This window comes from Anolis sagrei, chromosome 1 (assembly GCF_037176765.1).
Source record: "Anolis sagrei isolate rAnoSag1 chromosome 1, rAnoSag1.mat, whole genome shotgun sequence".
NCBI lineage: Eukaryota > Metazoa > Chordata > Lepidosauria > Squamata > Dactyloidae > Anolis > Anolis sagrei.
Window position 1 is genome coordinate 194,393,725 of NC_090021.1, and position 19,643 is coordinate 194,413,367.

General features: G+C 40.0%; 1 protein-coding gene across 4 annotated transcripts in view; it reads right to left on the reverse strand.

Annotated features, from left to right (window-relative positions):
* Positions 1-19,643, reverse strand: part of MYO3B (myosin IIIB) — a 310,362-nt gene that overhangs the window by 16,690 nt on the left and 274,029 nt on the right. For all 4 annotated transcript variants that reach the window (XM_067471635.1, XM_060778850.2, XM_067471630.1 and 1 more), the window contains 2 exons: positions 1,780-1,886; positions 1,313-1,359 (listed from right to left, as the gene is read on the reverse strand). In XM_067471635.1, coding sequence (XP_067327736.1) covers positions 1,313-1,359; positions 1,780-1,886 — 154 coding nt within the window. The remainder of the gene's footprint in view (positions 1-1,312; positions 1,360-1,779; positions 1,887-19,643) is intronic.

The following is a 19,643-nucleotide window of genomic DNA, read 5'->3' on the forward strand; positions in this document are numbered from 1 at the left end:
AGAACAAGTATTGTACATATAGGTAACCTCAGTTGTATAGAACCATACCTCTGTTTCCTAGATAGGAAGAAAATGTTTTTGTTTCTCTAACTATTGTTTAAAACCCACATGCTATAAAAGTACTAAGGAAATAATAAAGAAATGTTCATAGCTGTATTCATTCTAGCCACATATGTAGGACAAACTTGAACCATATTTCCGAAGCACTGGAATTATGTTTTGGATTAGATTTTGATGCCCCATCATCGTCATCATCATCATCATCATCATCATCATCATCATCATCATCATCATTTTAGTTTGCTTTCTAGTCTGATCCAGCAGAGATTAAGATCCTCCGGGGAGGCTCTGTTCTCCATCCCATCATTGTCACAGGCACGATTGGTGGGGACGAGAGAGAGGGCCTTCTCAGCGATTGCCCCCCCAGCTATGGAACTCACTTCCTGCTGAGATCAGACCGGCCCCCCTCCCTCCTGTCCTTCAGAAGGACGGTAAAAACTTTGCTGTGGGACCAAGCTTTTGGGACAGTGCTATAAAGCAGTGATAGGGAACTTTACCAGGTCAATTAGATTTGACGCAGATGACAAAGATGATTTTAAACAGTGTATTTTAATATTGAGATAAATGTTTTTAATGTTTATGTATGCATATAATGAATTCTTGTCCCTGCATTGAATGTTTGCCGTATATATCCTGTGCTCCACGCTGAGTCCCCTTCTGGAGGTGAGAAGGGTGGGATATAAATGTTTTAAATAATAAATAATAATAATTTGCAGGAAAACCAGCAAGCAACATTTTGTAAATGACATTTCTACACAATTTTTCCTTTAAGGAAACTTTCTCTCAAAAATTGTGTTGGGAAAGTACATAGAAATCAGCCCTGAACAAAGAATGATTTTCTACAAACAGATGACTTTCCTCCATGTCCCTCACATCTCCAGCTGGTTCAAGTTATGGACCAGAAGGGCACCTGTATCCCCTTTCCTCCTGTCATACCTATACCCAGAGCTGATAGATATCTGCCTCTCACACACTCTCAGTTCAGTGCTTATATCAAATTATATTGTAAAATAGAGAAAAATGCATTTCCTAAAGGTCTATGGGGAACACTTTTTTGGGTCCTCAGTTCTCATGCTTACACTGGCCACCTTAGGTGGAAGCTTTCTATTTGCTTCTGCAGTCGAAAGCCCATGTGGAGCTGGGCTCGCTGTTTATTTGAGAACTCTCTCTAGAAAGTTTGTGCATTTTCTGTAACATCACAAAGGACTTCTTCTGTTTACAGTTGGTTAGAACTAAGAAGATAGCTATTTACCCAAGTTTTCTTGGCTTCCTCTTGCTCCCTTGATATTCTAGAGTTCCCTGTGGAGAGGGGCAAGAACACACAGTCAAAGCAAAGCAGCAAGTCGTTAATTTTTAATTCAAAGTGATTTTGTGTTGAATGCAAGCAGATGCTGATAATATCAGAAGTCACAGCATAATTTTTTTGATCAAAGGGCTCAAGCGAGCCTGATGAAGCATGCATCTTGCTCGTCTTTGATAAACCACATCAATTATTCACCGTGAAGGCAGACATCCTGACATGAAAGCAACAGATAAAGAGCATAAGCACATGTTCAAGACGAGAGCTGAAGAACGTGGGGAGGGGCTGGGGTGGGTGGGGGGTGGGGAGGGGGCCATGGGGTGGGGGTGGGGCTGGAGGGACTGGAACAGGTATTCGTAACCAAATTATTAACTGGAAACAAAGCCAGTAAAACTGCTTTATTGCCACTTTGAACTCACATTTAACTGGTTATAATACATGTTGTCCTCGGGGCTATTCAGCACTTTGGGCTGCTGACACCTCCGACGGGGTGTTTTCAGCTTCTGTTCCAGACAGTTTTCTGAACCTGCAAGAAGATAACACCGTTTAAGATCTCAGCCACGCCAGGTGCGGTAAACGTCTTAGCATATTTTAAAAAATCAAAAGGATTCTCTCTTCTGTCCTACTAATTCCTGGATTTATCCGCTAACCTGAACCAGGCACTTAGAAAAGGGGTGTGTTAGGAATAAAGCCAAGTTAAAAGTTAGCACTCACAGCACTCACAGGTGGGAAAAAAGTTACATTTCAGAGAAGTTCTGAAGGGCCAAATTCCACAGTAGAAGGGCCAAACTAGAAAATTTTATTTATTTATTTATTTACTCTATTTGTATACCCCCTTCCTCAGCCAATTGGCGACTCAAGGAGGTTTCCAACAACTCAGTACACATATCATAAAACAAGTTAAAACATTAAAACAGTATAAAAAAACAGCGACATCATTAGCATCTCCTTATTATCAAGCATTGTCCAGTTCCATCGTCAAGTCATTCAATTTCCTATGTTGTTTACTCTGCATTTGTGAACGCTTTCCCAAACAACCATGTTTTAACTTGCCTCCAAAATGTTAGTAGGGAGGGAGCCGATCTGATCTCTCTAGGGAGGAGAAAAAGGCAGGAAAAAGCGAGAGAGGGGGAATGCAAGAGAACAAGCACACTCAGCTTAAGAGAGTCAGCATGGTTGTCAATGGTGGTCTATGATTCTGGAGACAGGAACCCCCAGTAGTACAATAGGTTAAACCCTTGTACCGGTAGGACTGCCGAAATGTCAGCAGTTCAAATCTGGGGAGCGCGATGAGCTCCCATATGTCATCTCCAGCTTCTCATACGGGAGCATAAGAGAAGCCTCTCACGGGATGGTAAAACATCCGGGTGTCCCCTGGGCAATGCCCTTGCAGACAGCCAATTCTCTTACACCAGAAGCGACTTGCAGTTTCTCCTGGCACGAAAAACAAAAACAAAAACTGGAGACTAGAGTTCACATCAATAGGTGATGTTAGGAAACTCATACTCTCTTACCCTCAGAGGGAGGCAAAAGAAAATATTCTCTTAACAAATTCTGCCAAGAAAACCCTGTGATAGGTTCATTGTAGGGTTGCCATAAGGTGGAAGTGACTTGATGACACAGTAATAAAATGTTTTAGGACATTTCAAAGATGAAAGTTTCACAGGGAGCCTATGAAGAATAAAGCTGGGCTTCTGAAGGACTGGATTCAGTTTAAGGGCTCTATATAATATGTATATATGTGCATCCTTGAGTATATAGAGAGGTTACTGCTTGTTTATGAGGGAGGAAATTTTTGCTCCCACTCAGCATAAAAGATTGAAAGAAAGACACTTACAACTTTCAAGGATATCTTGAGCTACCAGTAGAAGTAGTAAATAAATTCTGTTGATTAACATATTTTAATGTTGCATCTAAAAAGGTTTTTAAAAAGGGAAGTGTTGGAGCAGAATAATGTTAAATTGAGTAGTCCACTTTGGTTCTCAACCTTTGATCCTCCAGGTGTTCTGGGCTTCTGTTTCTATCATTCCAAACAGCTGATAAGTTAGCTGGGATTTCTAGGAGTTGAAGTCCAAAACACCTGGAAGACCAAAGGCTGAGAACCACTGGAATAGTGGAAGATTTTGTCATATGCCTTTGATAAATGATATTCCATATGAATTGTATATTAGGAATTGTCTTGTTGGACCAAAGCAAGGTCTCTGTTTTCTGGACTCCTGGGTGCCTAAGCAGGACACAGTATTAGTCACCATACAGACAGGCCAAACAGAAAGGTCAAACTGTGCTCAGTGACTGTAAACCTATAAAAATTTCAACACACAACAGAATACAAATTGGCCAACCAAAACAGGTAATACATTTGTAGAAGTTATTTTTCTATTGTTAAAAGAGCTGAATTTCTTTCTACCTTTTGTTTGGTTTTCTGGATCTGAATGACCCCTATTTCCTACCAACAGTTCATGCACTGTGGACACACTGTGGACACAAATCAGAATACCGTTAGCTGGATTCAGCTAACCGTATTCTGATTTACAGAACTCTCATAGAACTTCCCAGCTTGATACAATATCTTCTGCATGACTGTTGGGTGGTCTCTGGCTTGCATCCTCTAGAGGAAATGCCCGTTTACTGAGCCCATTTGTCTTCCTTATGTAAGTAGCCTAGAAAGATGATGAGGAAGGGGGAAAATCTGGGAACATTTACCACGTGTAACCATATCTAAAGGAAAGGAGATTAACATGTGCTCTCTGCTCTGTCAATAAGCCGATACGGGAAGAAAATTTGGACATCTTCATTTGCTAACAAAATAAAGGTCAGCTTACTTGTTTTTGATTGGCTGATTTTTATTTCAAGTCATACAGAAACTGCATCCTACCCTTCACATTTGTGCAGACGAAAACAGGGCCATGGATGGCCAAGCGATTGATCAGAGTATGGTCAAGATGGTAAAAGCTATTAATGAGAAATAACACAGAAGCTATGTTTACTTTTGCCTGAGCCTATAGGAAAGGGCATGACTCCTCCTCCTCTCTTCTTCCTCTAGTGAGTTATTTAAGGAGCCCCCTGTGGTGCAATGGGTTTGATCCCTTGTGCCGGCAGGACTGAAGACCAACAGGTCAGAGGTTCGAATCTGGAGAGAGCACGGATGAGCTCCCTCTGACAGCTCCAGCTCTCTATGTGGGAACACGAGAGAAGCCTCCCACAAAGATGGTAAAACATCAAAAACATCCGGACATCCCCTGGGCAACATCCTTGCAGATGGCCAATTCTCTCACACCAGAAGCGACTTGCAGTTTCTCAAGTCGCTCCTGACACAAACTAAAAAAAAGTGAGCTAATTGAGTGAAAACTATATTTGCAATTTGAACTCAGTTTATAGTAACTGAAATGAGCTGATGGCAGTAAGGGAAAGTGGGTAAAAAAGATGGCATTTAAATGCAACTGAAAAAGTAAAACAACAGAGGATTAAACCTAACTATCTGCTAATTTGGATCAGTTGAATGGCATAGCATTCCTGCATTTTGACTTTGGTAAATAGTGATATTTTTTCAGGCTATAGAACCTAGTGATTCCAGCCATGAAAGCCTTCGACAATAAATAGTGATATTGTTTGGTAATCTACCTTAGGTAGAAAAAATATATTCCAATGTTTTATTGTGCTTAATAGACTTATTAGATTCAACATTAGAAAGATAATAAATGCACCAATACATAAAACCATATTGCTCTATATCCAGATCATACACTGTAGGTGGAGGGGGGTTTGTTGTGGGAAAACTTGAGTGAAACTGTCTTCTCCACACATTAACTTGAAAAGAGTCACTCTTGCTTCAGAGTATAAAAAGGGAAAGGAGATGGAGCAGAAAAGGAATCGAATAGTACCTTTAAAAAAGGTAAAAGTAGTCCCCTGACATTAAGTCCAGTCATGTCTGACTCTGGGGTGTGGTGCTCATCTCCATTTCTAAGCCGAGGAGCCAGCATTGTCCGTAGACACCTCCAAGGTCATGTGGCCGGCATGACTGCATGGAGCGCCGTTACCTTCCCGCCGGAGCGGTACCTATTGATCTACTCACATTTGCATGTTTTCGAACTGCTAGGTTGGCAGAAGCTAGGGCTGACAGCGGAAGCTCACGCCGCTCCCCAGAATCGAACCTACGACCTTTCGATCAACAAGCTCAGCAGCTCAGTGCTTTAACCCACTGTGCCACCGGGGGCGCAGTGGGTTAGTACCTTTAGCATGAGCTTTTCTGGATTTTAGTCCTGATTGATGCTTCATGCCAGGTTATAAAAGGGGATATTTATTTGCAAGAGTTCCAGGGTTGTAAATCCTTGGTTCACTTATTCCCATAAGTAATTTCCCCCTAATTTTTCTCTTAATTACGCCATATTGTTTTATTTTTAAATCTTTTTTAATGGTGTCATGAACCTTATTACAGGCAACCATATTACTGCAACTTGTTACTTTCCAGCCCTGCCTGTGACACAGTAAGGCAATACTCCAAATTACAAGGATCTTTCTGACTGGGGGAAGATATGTGAGGCTAAGCCAAAGAGTTGACTGCCAAATGTTTCAGCCTGAAAGGACGACACTGAATGCTTTGTTTATTGTCATCCTTGCTTCCCTTTCTGTGGTCCTAGCAGTAGCAACTGTTTTTAAGCCACACAAGACTTTTAAGAGTGAAGGTGAAAAGCATTCATTCTGATTTAGGTTCAAAGGCAGCCGCACAGCCAGATCTCAGCAGAAATATAGTAGCATCGTAAAATCCAGACAAGCTCTTCCAAGCCATAGCATTTCTACCTTCTATGGTTGTAAAATCTGGCCAATACAGAAGGTTGACAGGAAGAAAAATCAATCAATTTTAGGAATGTGGTGCCGGAAATGTTTTTTGTGGATACCATGGACAGCCAAAAAGACAAATGAATGGATCCTAATGAGTCTCGAATACTCTCTAGCCAAATAATGACCAAACTGAGGTTATCATACTTTAGATATATAGAGAAACTGCAAGTTGCTTCTGGTGTGAGAGAATTGGCTGTCTGCAAGGACATTGCCCAGGGGATGCCTGGATGTTTTTGGTGTTTTACCATCCTTGTGGAAGACTTCTCTCATGTCCCCACATGCAGAGCTGGAGCTGACAGAAAGTGCTCATCCATGCTCTCCCTGAATTCAAACCTCTGACTGTTTGTCTTCAGTCCTGCCAGCACAAGGGTTTAACCCATTGCGCCACCAGGGCTCCTGGATATATCATGAAACAACATGACTCATTAAAAAAGCCAATAACACTTAGGAAAACGAGAGGGTTGATGCAACCAAGGAAGCTACAGTTCTGAATCTGCAAGATCTTAACAAGGCTGTAAATATCAGGATTTGTTTGGAGATGCCTCATTCATGGGGGAACCATAACCTTACTTCATGGCACTTAAGAATAACAAAATACGTACTGCTCTCTAGTATCTTGTGGGTGAAAATGATAGCACCAAGCAAGATTGGGAAGCATGAATGCCACTGCAAGTTCATTTACTCCCTTCTTTGATTCATTTACAAATCACCGAAATGTTTCCCCTTCCCTAGTTTTCTAGCTTCTTACTTTGGAATTTTGAGATGGCCACAAACGAACTGAATCCAAGTAAATTTAATTAGTACCTACCATAATTCAATTATTAGAAACCAATTTCCTTCCCAACAGTTTTCAGACTGTGGAAGTGGAAACTGATGGGTTTGCACTCCCACTTAAAGATCAGATCTGGAGTCAATTACAGCTGATGGATTTTCAAGTGTTGTCCCTAGTTCACTGTGCCTTTAAGCATCACTAAATAAGTTTGCTGCCAAGAACATGCTCCTTTTCAAAAAGAAATGACCTGTTCACAACTATCTGTGTGCTAGTGACATTGAGGGTAGCCTCGCCAAATGCAGTTGTACACAGGGCCAGAGCTGCCTTTGAAATATAAGTGGGAAGTTCATATTTTGCAGAATACTCTGATCACAGATACTGACTTTCACGAAGATAATAGACAAGCCATAAAAGAGATTAACTTACTTTCATTTGGGTTCAAAGTCTAATTTAGACAAAGCTCCACTTCTGACCATTATAATTTCCCTGGGGCAGGGGTACTTAAATGGGCAACTTTCCAATAGGAACTTGTTAATCTTTGCTAGTTATGTACCACAAATGACATTAATACTTCAAAACATGTGTAATGTCAGAGCAAAGCAGTAGAAACATTACACTAGGAAAGAGGAACTTGCTCCATACTAAAACATATGCAGCTTGGGTATGATGGCAGTAGGAGCCCAACACACTAGGAAAGCACCAGGTTGATGAAGGATGGTTTCGATCTGCCTTTCTCAATCTTGATACTTTGAAAAAACACTCGAAGCAGTTTTCAGGTCATGGGCATCCTCTGTATAAAATTATTATACCAACAACTCAAAAATAAAGAACCTTTCCGTCCAACTTCAATCTCTTATGGGATTTCTTACAAACTTCGCAGAACTCTGGGATTCCAAGGAACTTTGGTTGAGAACCTCTAATTTAGATCAGAAGACAGATCTGAAAATTTAGGCCCCTTCCACACAGCTGAATAACATCCCACATTATTTGCTCTGAACTTAAATATATGGCAGCAAAGACTCAAATAACCCAATTCAAAGTAGATATTGTGGGATTTTCTGTCTTGATATTCTGGGTTATATGGCTGTGTGGAGACACTGGTGGCGCAATGGGTTAAACTGATGAGCTGCTGAGCTTGTTGAACAAAAGGTCGCAGGTTCGAATCCGGGGAGTGGCAAGAGCTTCCGCTGTCAGCTCCAGCCAACCTAGCAGTTCGAAAACATGCAAATGTGGGTAGATCAATAGGTACCGCTCTGGCAGGAAGGTAATGGTGCTCCATGCAGTCATAGCGGCCACATGACCTTGGCTTAGAAATGGAGATGAGCATCAACCCCCAGAGTCAGACACAACTGGACTTAATGTCAGGGGATAACCTTTACCTTTACCTATGGCTGTGTGGAAGACCTCTAAGACTTTTTGGTCTATATCTAATTACTAGTCCCAAGTAGAGTAGACCTGTTGACCAATGGAATTTCCAAAACTGATACCTTACATTCTATACATTAAATGAGCTTGTGCTACTTGGAATTAACAATTGGAATTAATTCTGTTTGATAGTGCTCCATTTCAGAAAAGAAGGAATTCTAATAGGTCCTTTTTTGCGTAGCATATTTCCCACCTCTACATCACATTGATCTGGAAAGATAACCGTGAGATAAAATCTAGCCTCTGAAAACAACCCCTCTGAAAAATGTATGCATTCATAAGGCAGTACAAAGAGTTGGCCCTAGTTAGCATTTGGATGGGAGACTACACAATGAATTCCAGGTTCTGTTGATTATAATTCAGAGGACAGAACTGGTAAAATAACTTCTGAGGACTCCTGGTCTACAAAATTGCTATGAAATGAAATTAATGAGGTCTTCATATATATTGAATGTTTGCCATATAGATGTTGTGCTCTGCCCTGAGTCCCCTTTGGGATGAGAAGGATGGAATATAAATGTTTTAAATAAATAAATAATAAATATATGTGACTTTAAGGCAGAAGGCCAGTGAACTCCATTCTTGAAGTAGTCAAGCAGATTCGGTATTTTACATACTCATGCCACAAAGGGGCTTTCTGCTCCTTCTAATACCAGAGGGCCTATACAGGTAAACAAAGGGTGAGTGTTAGAGCTACCCCAGTGTGAAAATCCTTTTCTGTCCCTTACACTTTTAAGAAAGCAGACACTTTGAAATTCACACAATGTCACACAGTTAAATGGCTAGGGTTTACTGTTTCTTTTTTTCTGGATTCTGTGAAATAACATGATCTCCTTTGACAAAATTTCTAGGATGTCCTATGGGCATGACCAAAACAAAGCAAAACAAAACAAGACAGTTGATAATCTCCCATTGGGTACACACAGATGTCAGAAAATTCCTATTTCCTATTTTACAAATGGACTGTTTTTTTAAAGTAGCTGTGAGAAAATGCTGCAGATGTTCTTAAACTAGGTTAGGTAAAGGCAGAGGCAGCCCTAGGTAATTTTCAACACGAAGCAAACAGTATTTTGCCCCCCTCCCAACCAATCACTGATATATATTTTCTGTTCATCGTGGGAGTTCTGTGTGCCATATTTGGTTCAATTCCATCATTGGTGGAGTTCAGAATGCTCTTTGATTGTAGGTGAACTATGCATCCCAGTAACTACAACTCGCATATATGTCAAGGTCTATTTTACCCCAAGAGCACCTCAAGAGCGCCCCTGGGCAAAATCAACTATACTCCAAATGCTTACTTTGCGCAATGGGTTGAGCTGCCCCTGGATAAAGGTTTCCAATTGACATTACATCTAGTCGTATCCGACTCTGGGGGCTGGTGCTCATCTCCATTTCTAAGCCGAAGAGCCGGTGTTGTTTATAGACACCTCCAGGGTCATGTGGCCAGCATAACTGCATGGAGCGCTATTGGGCATATCGCTATATGCGCTATTGGGCTGCTCTAACCAACACAAGTTAGGGATAATGAAAGTTGCAGTCCAGCCATATCTGAAGAGCCACCAATTTCTCATTTCTGATTGAAGGGTAATAGTAAAATAATAATAATAATAATAATAATAATAATAATAATAATAATCTTGTACCCAGCCTCCATCTCCCTGTAGGGACATGAGGCGGCTTACATGGAGACAAGCCTGGTCAACATAGTTAAAATAACACATTTAAAATTAATAAAAACAGCAACAAGCAAAATAACACAACAACAGCATAACACAATATAAAACAACTATGAAACAGACAAGTAGTAACCTGAGATAGCAATGCAGTTCTGGGAACGGGAGAGGGGCTAGTACAATCAGTTGTGAGGATGGGGTCATGGTTAAAGCGCAAGTGCCAGATGGCCAAAAATTGGAAGTAAAGGGCAATATAAGGTGGAACACTATGTCTCTAAGCAGGGACTGAAAATTGGGTCATAATCTGGGGAAACCATATAATTAAAAGCACAATGGAACATCCACATTTTTAGATCCTTACAAAGGGTACCACCTTTAAGTGGGAAAATTGTTGTGGTTTGTTTTTGTTCTTTAATCCCTCAAATTCCTTCCAAGGCTATTGGAAAATCTACAAAAGATCCCTGTGTGCTTTAGGATTTAGACTCGCCATTCCTCCTGCATAATCTCTACTAATGTAAAACTGGGAGGGAAATAGGGCTGCGAGGAGGATGCGACTTTGAAATAGTCAAGCATTAAGAAAATTAGCAGCAAGAGGTGGAGGAACAAGCCAACAAATAAAATGTAATAGAGGCATTTAAAGCCCTTCATTAATAATTAAGAAAATAAACAATTTTTGTAAAGAAGATATATCAGTGTGACCCCAAAGACAGCAAATGCACTGCTGGTTTCCAACCTTTAATGTCAGGCAGAACATGAAAGTGCAACCCTTAATTATTGGCAAATATTAGCACAGGCTCCTGGGAGCTCATCATAACATTTCAAGGTCCAAGTTCATGAAAATTTAAGCAATGTTTAAAATCATGTTAATTTGTTCTTTGTTTCTTCCCCTATTCGCCTAATTTATTCCAAAGTACTTTGGTTCTCAAGCTCAGATATATTGATTGTGCCTATGTAATGCATTGTAATAGCCTGGGGAGAAGATTTCTTATGGAAGGAAAAATAAAACATGCCTTTGTTCTCCTTTGATACATTTATATGTATTTTGATGCTTTTGAGAATTTCCAGCTTCCCTTTGGATTGCATCTCTTCTTTCAAGGTTTCCTTTTCCCCCTCTTGAAGTCTCAGAGAAACGGGTAGATAAAACATACAAACTCTGATGGTGTACATCTTCCACATATTATAGGAATGTGGGGAAATTGGTCCATGATGTTGGTTCCAAAGTGTGTGTTTGTGTGTGTGGTGGATAGTGGTATTTCCTCAACAGGAAAGTACTGTGGGATGATAGAGAATTTGACAGCAGGGGCTCACTTTCTTGTGGGCATACATTCCAAAGAAGCTTCGTTTCAGATCAAGCTGCCTGCAAAACTGTTAAAAGCTATGAAAAATCAAATTAATGACCCATGAATGTGAAAATACTATGGTTTTCTTACATAACCTCAATTTAGAGGCAATTATGTGAAAGTCCCCATATAGCAAGAGTGGGGAAAGTGGAGTCCTCCCAAAGGCTGTTTTTGAGGCTTCCATGGATGTGGAAAATATCTGAATTTCTCTGAAAACTACATTTGCTAATTTGCACCAAATACACTCTAGTGAAGATGGGGGGCTATTTTGTTGTGCAAGTAATCTTGTAGGCTAGGCACAGATACATATTTTTACTTGAGTCTAATGTACCACTGAATCTAATGCACACCTGTGATGGTGCATCTGGCGCCACTTATATGTATATATATAGTTGAATTGTTTGATTATCTACAGCTTTCTATCAGTGTTGTTTTGCATCGGTTGGATTGCTCCCTCAGCTCAATTGTTTAGCTCTGCCCCTTCCTAGGGAGGAGGGCAGTGTTTTCCTTTTCATTCCACCATCAAACAACTCAACAGATGGACGTGAGAAAGGCTTGGCTCTAAGCCCTCAGTCAAGTCATCTGTTACCAATTCTTAAGTTTGTACTCTTAAGATTCATACTCATGCCCAGCTCACCTGGACGACATTGAGGAATCTAAAGCACCTTCAAATCAGTCCTTTGGCATCAAGAGGAAGACTTTGCGCCTTCAATATAGGTAATAGGACTAGGGTTGTGAATGTTTCAACTTCATAGCCATTGAGAAAGAGGGAACTTGGAAAGCTTCTCAGCTGGTCAATTCCTTGGACCCAAGACTCCAGAGACTGTAATGTATATTTTCTTTACCCCTTTTGGAACATCAAATTTATGCCTAAGGAAGATAACTCTTTGTGAACAATAAAGTCTATTTCAAGTTATCTATAGTGTCTTGATCCTTGAGATTTCCAGTTCTCTAAAGGAAGGCAAGAAGCAATCCGCTGGGGAAAAGATGTCACGTCCATGTTTCTTTCACTAAGAACTATAGCCCCCAGGCAGCGACGGCATAACACCTCAAAAAAAGGATTTGCTGGCAAATGTAATGCACAGCAGCAAAAAGTGCACTCTTTGTGATTTGGTCAGAAAAAGTGTGCATTACTTAGGATCCCTTCTTTAGAAACAAAAGTGTTAGAACAGCAAAGCTCTCAGCAATGGAAAAGAAAACCTTGAGGTGCATCTATGTTGTAGAATGAATGCACTTTAACTGCTCTGGATCAATGCTATGGAATCAAGGAGGCGATAGTTTTATGAGGTTTTGAGCCTTCTCTGCCAAAAAATGTCGATGCCTCACCATGCTACAAATCCAAGAATAGCATAACATTGACCCAGGGCAATTAAATTAGAGATGACATCCCACAAATAGGAGCTCCAGCTGCTCTTGAAGTCGCTTCCCATTTTGCTTTGGCACAGCACTAAGATATTACATGAATCTAATGCACACCCCAATTTTGGGGAGGTTATTTAACCCAAAAAATTGAGTGTAGTATCATAGCCCTTCCCTTTCCTCAGCGGAGAACTTTATTTTTCCTGATGGAATATGCTCCACAGTAAATACAGTAAGTTAGATTCCAGTAAATACAGCCGTTCTCTACCCATAGCATTTTCACAGCCTTGACCCTTTTAGATCCAGGACTGGCCTTTAAAAATGGTTTCAATTGAAAATGTAAGTATTTTCTTGTTGTTTTTTAAATGCCTCTCTGTCCCTCACCCCACAGCCTCTGGGGGCACATACCTACCAACATTTCACAGATGTAAACCATGACACACATGACCAAGCAACATCAGTGTGTGGTCAGGGTGACGTAAACTTATTAAAAAGTGAGAACACAAGTTAGGAGAGGCTGCAGCAGTTTGCTTTTCCTTAAGTTGTTTTTTATTTATGTGATTTTAATATTTATACTCGGATTATTTTAATGTGTCATCTGAATGTTTAAATTTTGTTTATGTCTTATGTTTAATGGCTTTAATTATTTTAAGTCAAAGTTATATGTAGTAATTAGTGATTGTGATTTCTTATGTTATTGTATGTTGGCATTGAATTTTTGCCATTAATATGTTGTAAACTGCCTTGAGTCCCCTCAGGGGTGAGAGAGGCAGTATATAAATACAGTAAAATAAATAAATAAATCTACAGAGAAAGTCAGTGTTGATTCTCCCTCTTCTCCCTCCAGATGGGCTCACTGAATGCAAACTATTTTGGCACTTTGAACTCAGTTTCCAAGCATTGAAGTAGGTAGAAGATAAAGGCTGAAAGTGGGAGGAGAAAGAAGAAGCAGGAACTTGTTAAAAGTAACTGAAAAAGGTGGCATGAGAGAGGATTAATCAAGGTTGTCCTGGCAAAGTTGGGAGGCACTGGGGGCAAAAATATAGGAGGGGGGAATGCCAGAGGTACATAGTCCACCAGGCTTCCCTAAGAGGAAGAATAATGCTATTTTGCTAGTTATCCACCCACTCTGCCTTATTGAAATACTTGCATCAAAGATGCCAACTTTGATCATTTATCTTTGCAGCATTTATGTGACCCTGTGACCTCAAAGGATTTGCCTGTGAAGTACAAATGCTCACAGGATTTACCAATTTTACAAGGCACTAATCAAGGCCCCAGTAACAATCTGTGTAGCATATCTGTTAACTGAGAATCAGCATAGCTGAATTTGCTGAGAATTACAAACAAAAGCTCAGCCATCAGGTGATAAACAACCCACAACCATTACAACGAGAAAAAGCGGCAAATAAATAAATAATAGTTCTGCACACTGGTTAGGGGACTTCCAGCACAGAAGGTTCAAAGCATCCAAAGGCACGAGATATGACATCTTTCCTGCCGTTTATCTCAGGATGAGAAAGAATTGTTGACACACTTTAATCTTATGACAAGTGCAGATCCACCTGTTGAATGTGTAAACAAACTCTAGGTTATCTCACTGGAGTGGCATGTGCTTGCATGCGGATGCATGCACATGCTTTGGAAGAAATTCTTGATCTAATTTCATAACATGCCCTAACTATTACCCTCAAAGAGATTTGTAATAGATACAGATTCAAGGTGTTTTTATACCTGCAAAGTGTTGAAACGACTATAATTTGAAACTCATTTTAAATAGCTGGATTAATTCAAAGCATGAATCATCACAGCAAGCATGGCCTTTGGAGGATCTTGATGATCTAAGAAGCCCACTCTTCTGTTGCACCACAGGATGAAAAAAACACAAACAAGTACTCCCTTTATATACTGCAGGGGTGGGCAACTTCCACAGAGCTGGGAGGAGTGGGGATGGTGGTGGGGGTGGTGGTGGTCATTTTTTTTTTGCAGGCCAACTGTATGAGGGCTACATGTCAAAGGGAATCTGGCACAAGGGAAGTGGTCAGGGAAGCTTGGTAGGAGATTTTAAGACATAAAATGGTCAATAAACAGATAGATAAATAAATATTAAACCAGGAAAGTACATAAATGCTCCTGAATTGGAGTAGAGTGACTCACAAACATTCTGTTTGTCAAATGGGCTCAAATACTGTCCCATTTGTTATTAATAGAATAATGGCACACACACATACACACTCCCTGTTGTTAATAAAAGTACAGCAATTGTTTAAAATGCCTATGCAGGTCAGTTTGGTTAGCAGTGTTCTTGCTAACCAAACTGACCTGGTTCTTTGATTAAGCGTGCTGCTCTGGTTGTGATTTTTTTCCCAGGGACCTGGAACAGGTAATGTTTTGATATCTTCCCACAGGGAGTTGTAAAATGATGTACCCTGAATGGCAGTGGGGCTTATTACAGCTTCATATGTGCCCCATTTCTGGGATCACCTCTTTCCTATACAGCAGACCAGTGACTCCCAATGAAACATAGGCCCTTTCCACACCGCTGAATAAAATCCCACAATATCTGCTTTGAACTGGAAGCCCTTCCACACAGTCCTATAAATCAATTCAATTTAAAACTCTTTAAAACATTACAGCCTAGTGGCCTAATCAAAGCCGAATTCTGTGACCAGAGACTTTCAGAAGCTTGTCCATTTCCATAGCGAATTGTCGTCATTACCATTGTCATTGTCAGCGTGTTACCCGAAGGCCTGGTTGCACAACCACATTTTTAACTTCTTTCTGAAGGAAAGGAGAGATGTGGATAATCTAATTTCGCTGAGGGGCGAATTCCACAGGCGAGAGGCCATCACTGAGAAGGCCCTTTCCCTTGTCCCTGCCAAGCGCAATTGCGATAGAGGTGAGGCCGAGAGCAGGGCCTCCCCAGAGGATCTTAAACTCCGAGGTGGGATGTAGAAGTCCTATTAAACATTTTCAGCTTTAAAATATTATTTTGGTCCCTGTGTTGAAGCTGGATGGACTATAGAGTAGATTCAGGGAGCCTTGTACAGCCTGCAAATCATACCTTTTCCACCCCTTCTCAAACACAAACATGGCACAGGAGAGGAGATTTCTTGCCACTTCTATTATAGAAAAGCTTCATATAACCTTCATTTTGTCTCCCGGCAAGGAAATGTTTATATGAAAGTGATAAGTCTTTGGGACCCTTCAAAGTGACTTACACTTTTGGGTGAAATATTTGTGAGTGTTGATGGTTTCCTTTACTGTGCCCTAGCATTTATTCACAAGCCCTGCATTTGTACAGTTAGAGGATGGTGGGCAGTTGTATGTGGATTTTTTTTTTTGTGAAACAAGAATTACCGTTGTGTGTTCTCTAGTGGAGAGCACACTGTTGTGGTGTTGCCTTAGGCATCTACCTCACAACTCAGTTCTCTGCTTCTCTAGGTCAAATTTCATGGACAGCCTTCAAAATTAAACTGAACTAGTAGTTTGCTTCTAGGGAGAAGGCTTTTCTTTTCCTGGAGAAAATCGCCAGATGCTAATCTCTCTCTGCCGCTTGTTTTTACAGCCTTTTAATAATTAAACATCTCTCTCGGAGGAAATATTGTTAAATTCCTTCAAGCTTTTCAAACATTTTCACTGATATTGTTATGGCTCATACTATTCTAACATGTCAAATATGAAATTAAATAAAACTCTTTTGATGGAGTTTTGAGAAGCCTGCTAGTTGATGGTATAACCTTAACAGTCCAACAGGGTAGTCTTTATTAAGGAGTAATTTCATACCTTGCATGGTTTGCTACAGACTGGGCCACAAACTCAAGGAGGAACCATAGCCAGCCCTGCCTCCCCAGCAAGTACACCCATACAGTATAAAGTAGAATCTTGCTTATCCAACTTTTGCTCATCCAATGTTCTGCCTTTTCCAACGCAGTCTCCCTCCCGTCCAGATCCACAGCTGTTTCGATACATTGCGATGTTTTGGTGCTAAATTTGTAAATACAGCAATTACTACATAACGTTACCATGTATTGAATTGCCTTTTCTGTTGATTTGTTGTAAAACATTATGTTTTGATGCTTAATTTGTAAAATCATAACATAATTTGATGTTTAACAGGCTTTTCCTTAATCCCTCCTTACTATCCAACATTTTCACTTATCCAACATTCTGCTGGCCCGTTTATGTTGGATGAGCAAGACTCTACTATATGTATTGGATAAGCGAGATTCTACTATATATTCACTTGTGCTAACATTCACCCCTTATGTTTTGGGGTGAATATTGTGAAAATATTTAGAAAGAGGTACGGTGGACCCTCAGTATCTTCTGAAGTTTGATTCCAGGAATCTTCCACCCTGAATAGCAAAATTCATGAATGCTGAAGTCCCATTATATACAAGGATGCAGTAAAATAGCGTCCCTTATGGCAAAATCAAGGTTTGCTCGAGTCAAAGTGTACAAAATATTTAATTATTTCAGTATCTTCACTGCCAGGTTTAAAGTTATGCAAATTATTTGTTGTTGTTGCTTCCCTAATATTCAACTGCAATGTGAGTAGATCAATAGGTGGGAAGGTAACGGCACTCCATACAGTCATGCTTGCCACATGACCTTGGAGTGTTTACAGACAATGCCGGTTCTTCGGCTTAGAAATGGAGATGTGCACTACCTCCTAGAGTTGGACTCGTCTGGACTTTGTCAAGAGGAAACCTTTACCTTTACTTAATTATACTTTTGCACTTCCTTCCTTGACTTTCACTTGTAGTTGTTCCAAGTATTTCTTTCCATTTTATGACAGTAATTGTCTCCTCTGAATACACTAAATGGTGAATGTGGTTTCCCCACTTTTCACACCTCTTTCTGCTGAGTCTAATCTTGTTTTGTGCATAATATGCTCTGTATGTAAATTGAATGGATAGGGTGATAAAATGCAACCTTGCTAACTGAAAGCTATTCTGTTTCCCCATATTATTTTTTGATTATAGCCTTTTATCCTGAGTATAAGTTATCCAAAAAGACAATAAAATGTGGTACACCCTTTACTTTGAAAGTGATCCATAGTTTGTCTTGATCTACACATTAAAAGACGTTGCTATAATCTCTAAAGCCCGGGATGATTTTCTTCTGAAATGTTTTGGGTTGTACCATTACCTAGTATGATTGTGCTATGATATCAAATGCCTTTTCCTTTTTCTGAATCCAGCACAAATATCTGGCATTTATTGCTCAGTAAATGAATAGGGCATATGCGTGTTTTTGTAATGTGTCATTTTATTTTATTAAATACTTTTAATGTTGATATTTTTTTCAAAAAAATAGTTCTGCCAAAGGTATAAACAAAAAATATACAAAATGTTAACAAATTTTCAGCAGGTTCATATGAGGAAAGCAGTCTTTGAAATAATCCAGGCCTTGATCCATTTCCACCTTTTAGAGAAATACTGGGCACCAAAACAAAACTAAACCCAATAAAACTGGTTCATAAGAATTGTGCAATATAATTTGGCTGAAACATTTTGCACCAGCCAGAATTTCCAAACATACATCACAGATTTGTATGATACATGCATGACCCAGTCTTGTTTTCTGCTGCCCTGGAGACTTGGATCAATGGCTTCAAAGTGCAGGAAAGGAGAACATTAGGAAGAACTTTCTAACTGTGAGAGCTATTCAGTAGTGGAACTCTCTGCACCAGACTGTGTGGTGGAGGCTCCTTCTTTGGAGGCTTTTAAACAGAGGCTGGATGGCCAACTGTCGGGGGTGTTTTGAATGCGATTTTCCTGCCTCTTGGCAGAATGGGGTTGGACTGAATGGCCCACAAGGTCTGTTCCAACTCTATGATTCTATTATTCTGTTGTGTTATTAACTGAATGCTTGATCCCACATCCAGGTCTTTAGCCTTTTCCTGAGGGTCAGGAGGGAAGGATTCTATTATTCTATGATTGTTCATGTATATGTAGTTCCTCGCCATACCCACATCCACAAATATGTAAGGACATTGTATAAAAATGGGGACAACAACAAAATATGTTATGGTACCTTAAAGTTTCTCAAAAAGCTTAAAGTATGAAGCATTCAGCCTTCAAAAGAAAGAAAGGTAGTTAAGTACCACACAAGATGTTGAGAAATTCGTAACCAGCTTTGTAATTAAAAACAAAGAGCTTCAGACAGAACATCAAGGTCCAAAGTGAAGCCAAGGGTCGTGAAACCATTGTGGCGGATAGGCTGATTCCTGTTCCAAATGCCTTCAGGGACCATATATGTGTGTCTGCTTTCAAATGGTTCTGTTTAGAATTCATAAACAAAAGGGGTCTTCCCCAGTTGTAGTGGTGTGGCACTTCAGATTCTGGGATGCACATGACATCAAAGTGGTTACTTTAATGAATTTCTACAGCATTCTTTGGCTCAATGAACATGCTCCATCTGAGTAAACAGTGCTCCAGTTGGCTGATGTTGCAGGGAATCTTAAGTGATTAAAAAGTTGGAACGTAAAAAAGAAAAGGAGGGAAACCTTCCCTTCAGCTGTTTCAAAGTTATACTACAGAGGATGGAATTGTAGTTTACATTTTAAAGGTCTCTTTTGACACTAAAATGTCACATATACAAAACTCAGCTGAGTGTCCCTCTGATGGCTGAGCCTTTTTCATATTCAGTATCAAAATTTTGAAGACTATTTCACGTTTAAACTTAGGACCCTTCCACACAGCTCTATATCCCAGAATATCAAGGCAGAAAATACCACAATATCTGCTTTGAACTGGGATATCTTATCAGATAATGTGGGATTTTCTGCCATAATATTCTGGGATATAGGGCTGTGTGGAAGGGCCCAGAGTTAAAAGTGAAGAAGATAACAATTATTTTCCTTTAAA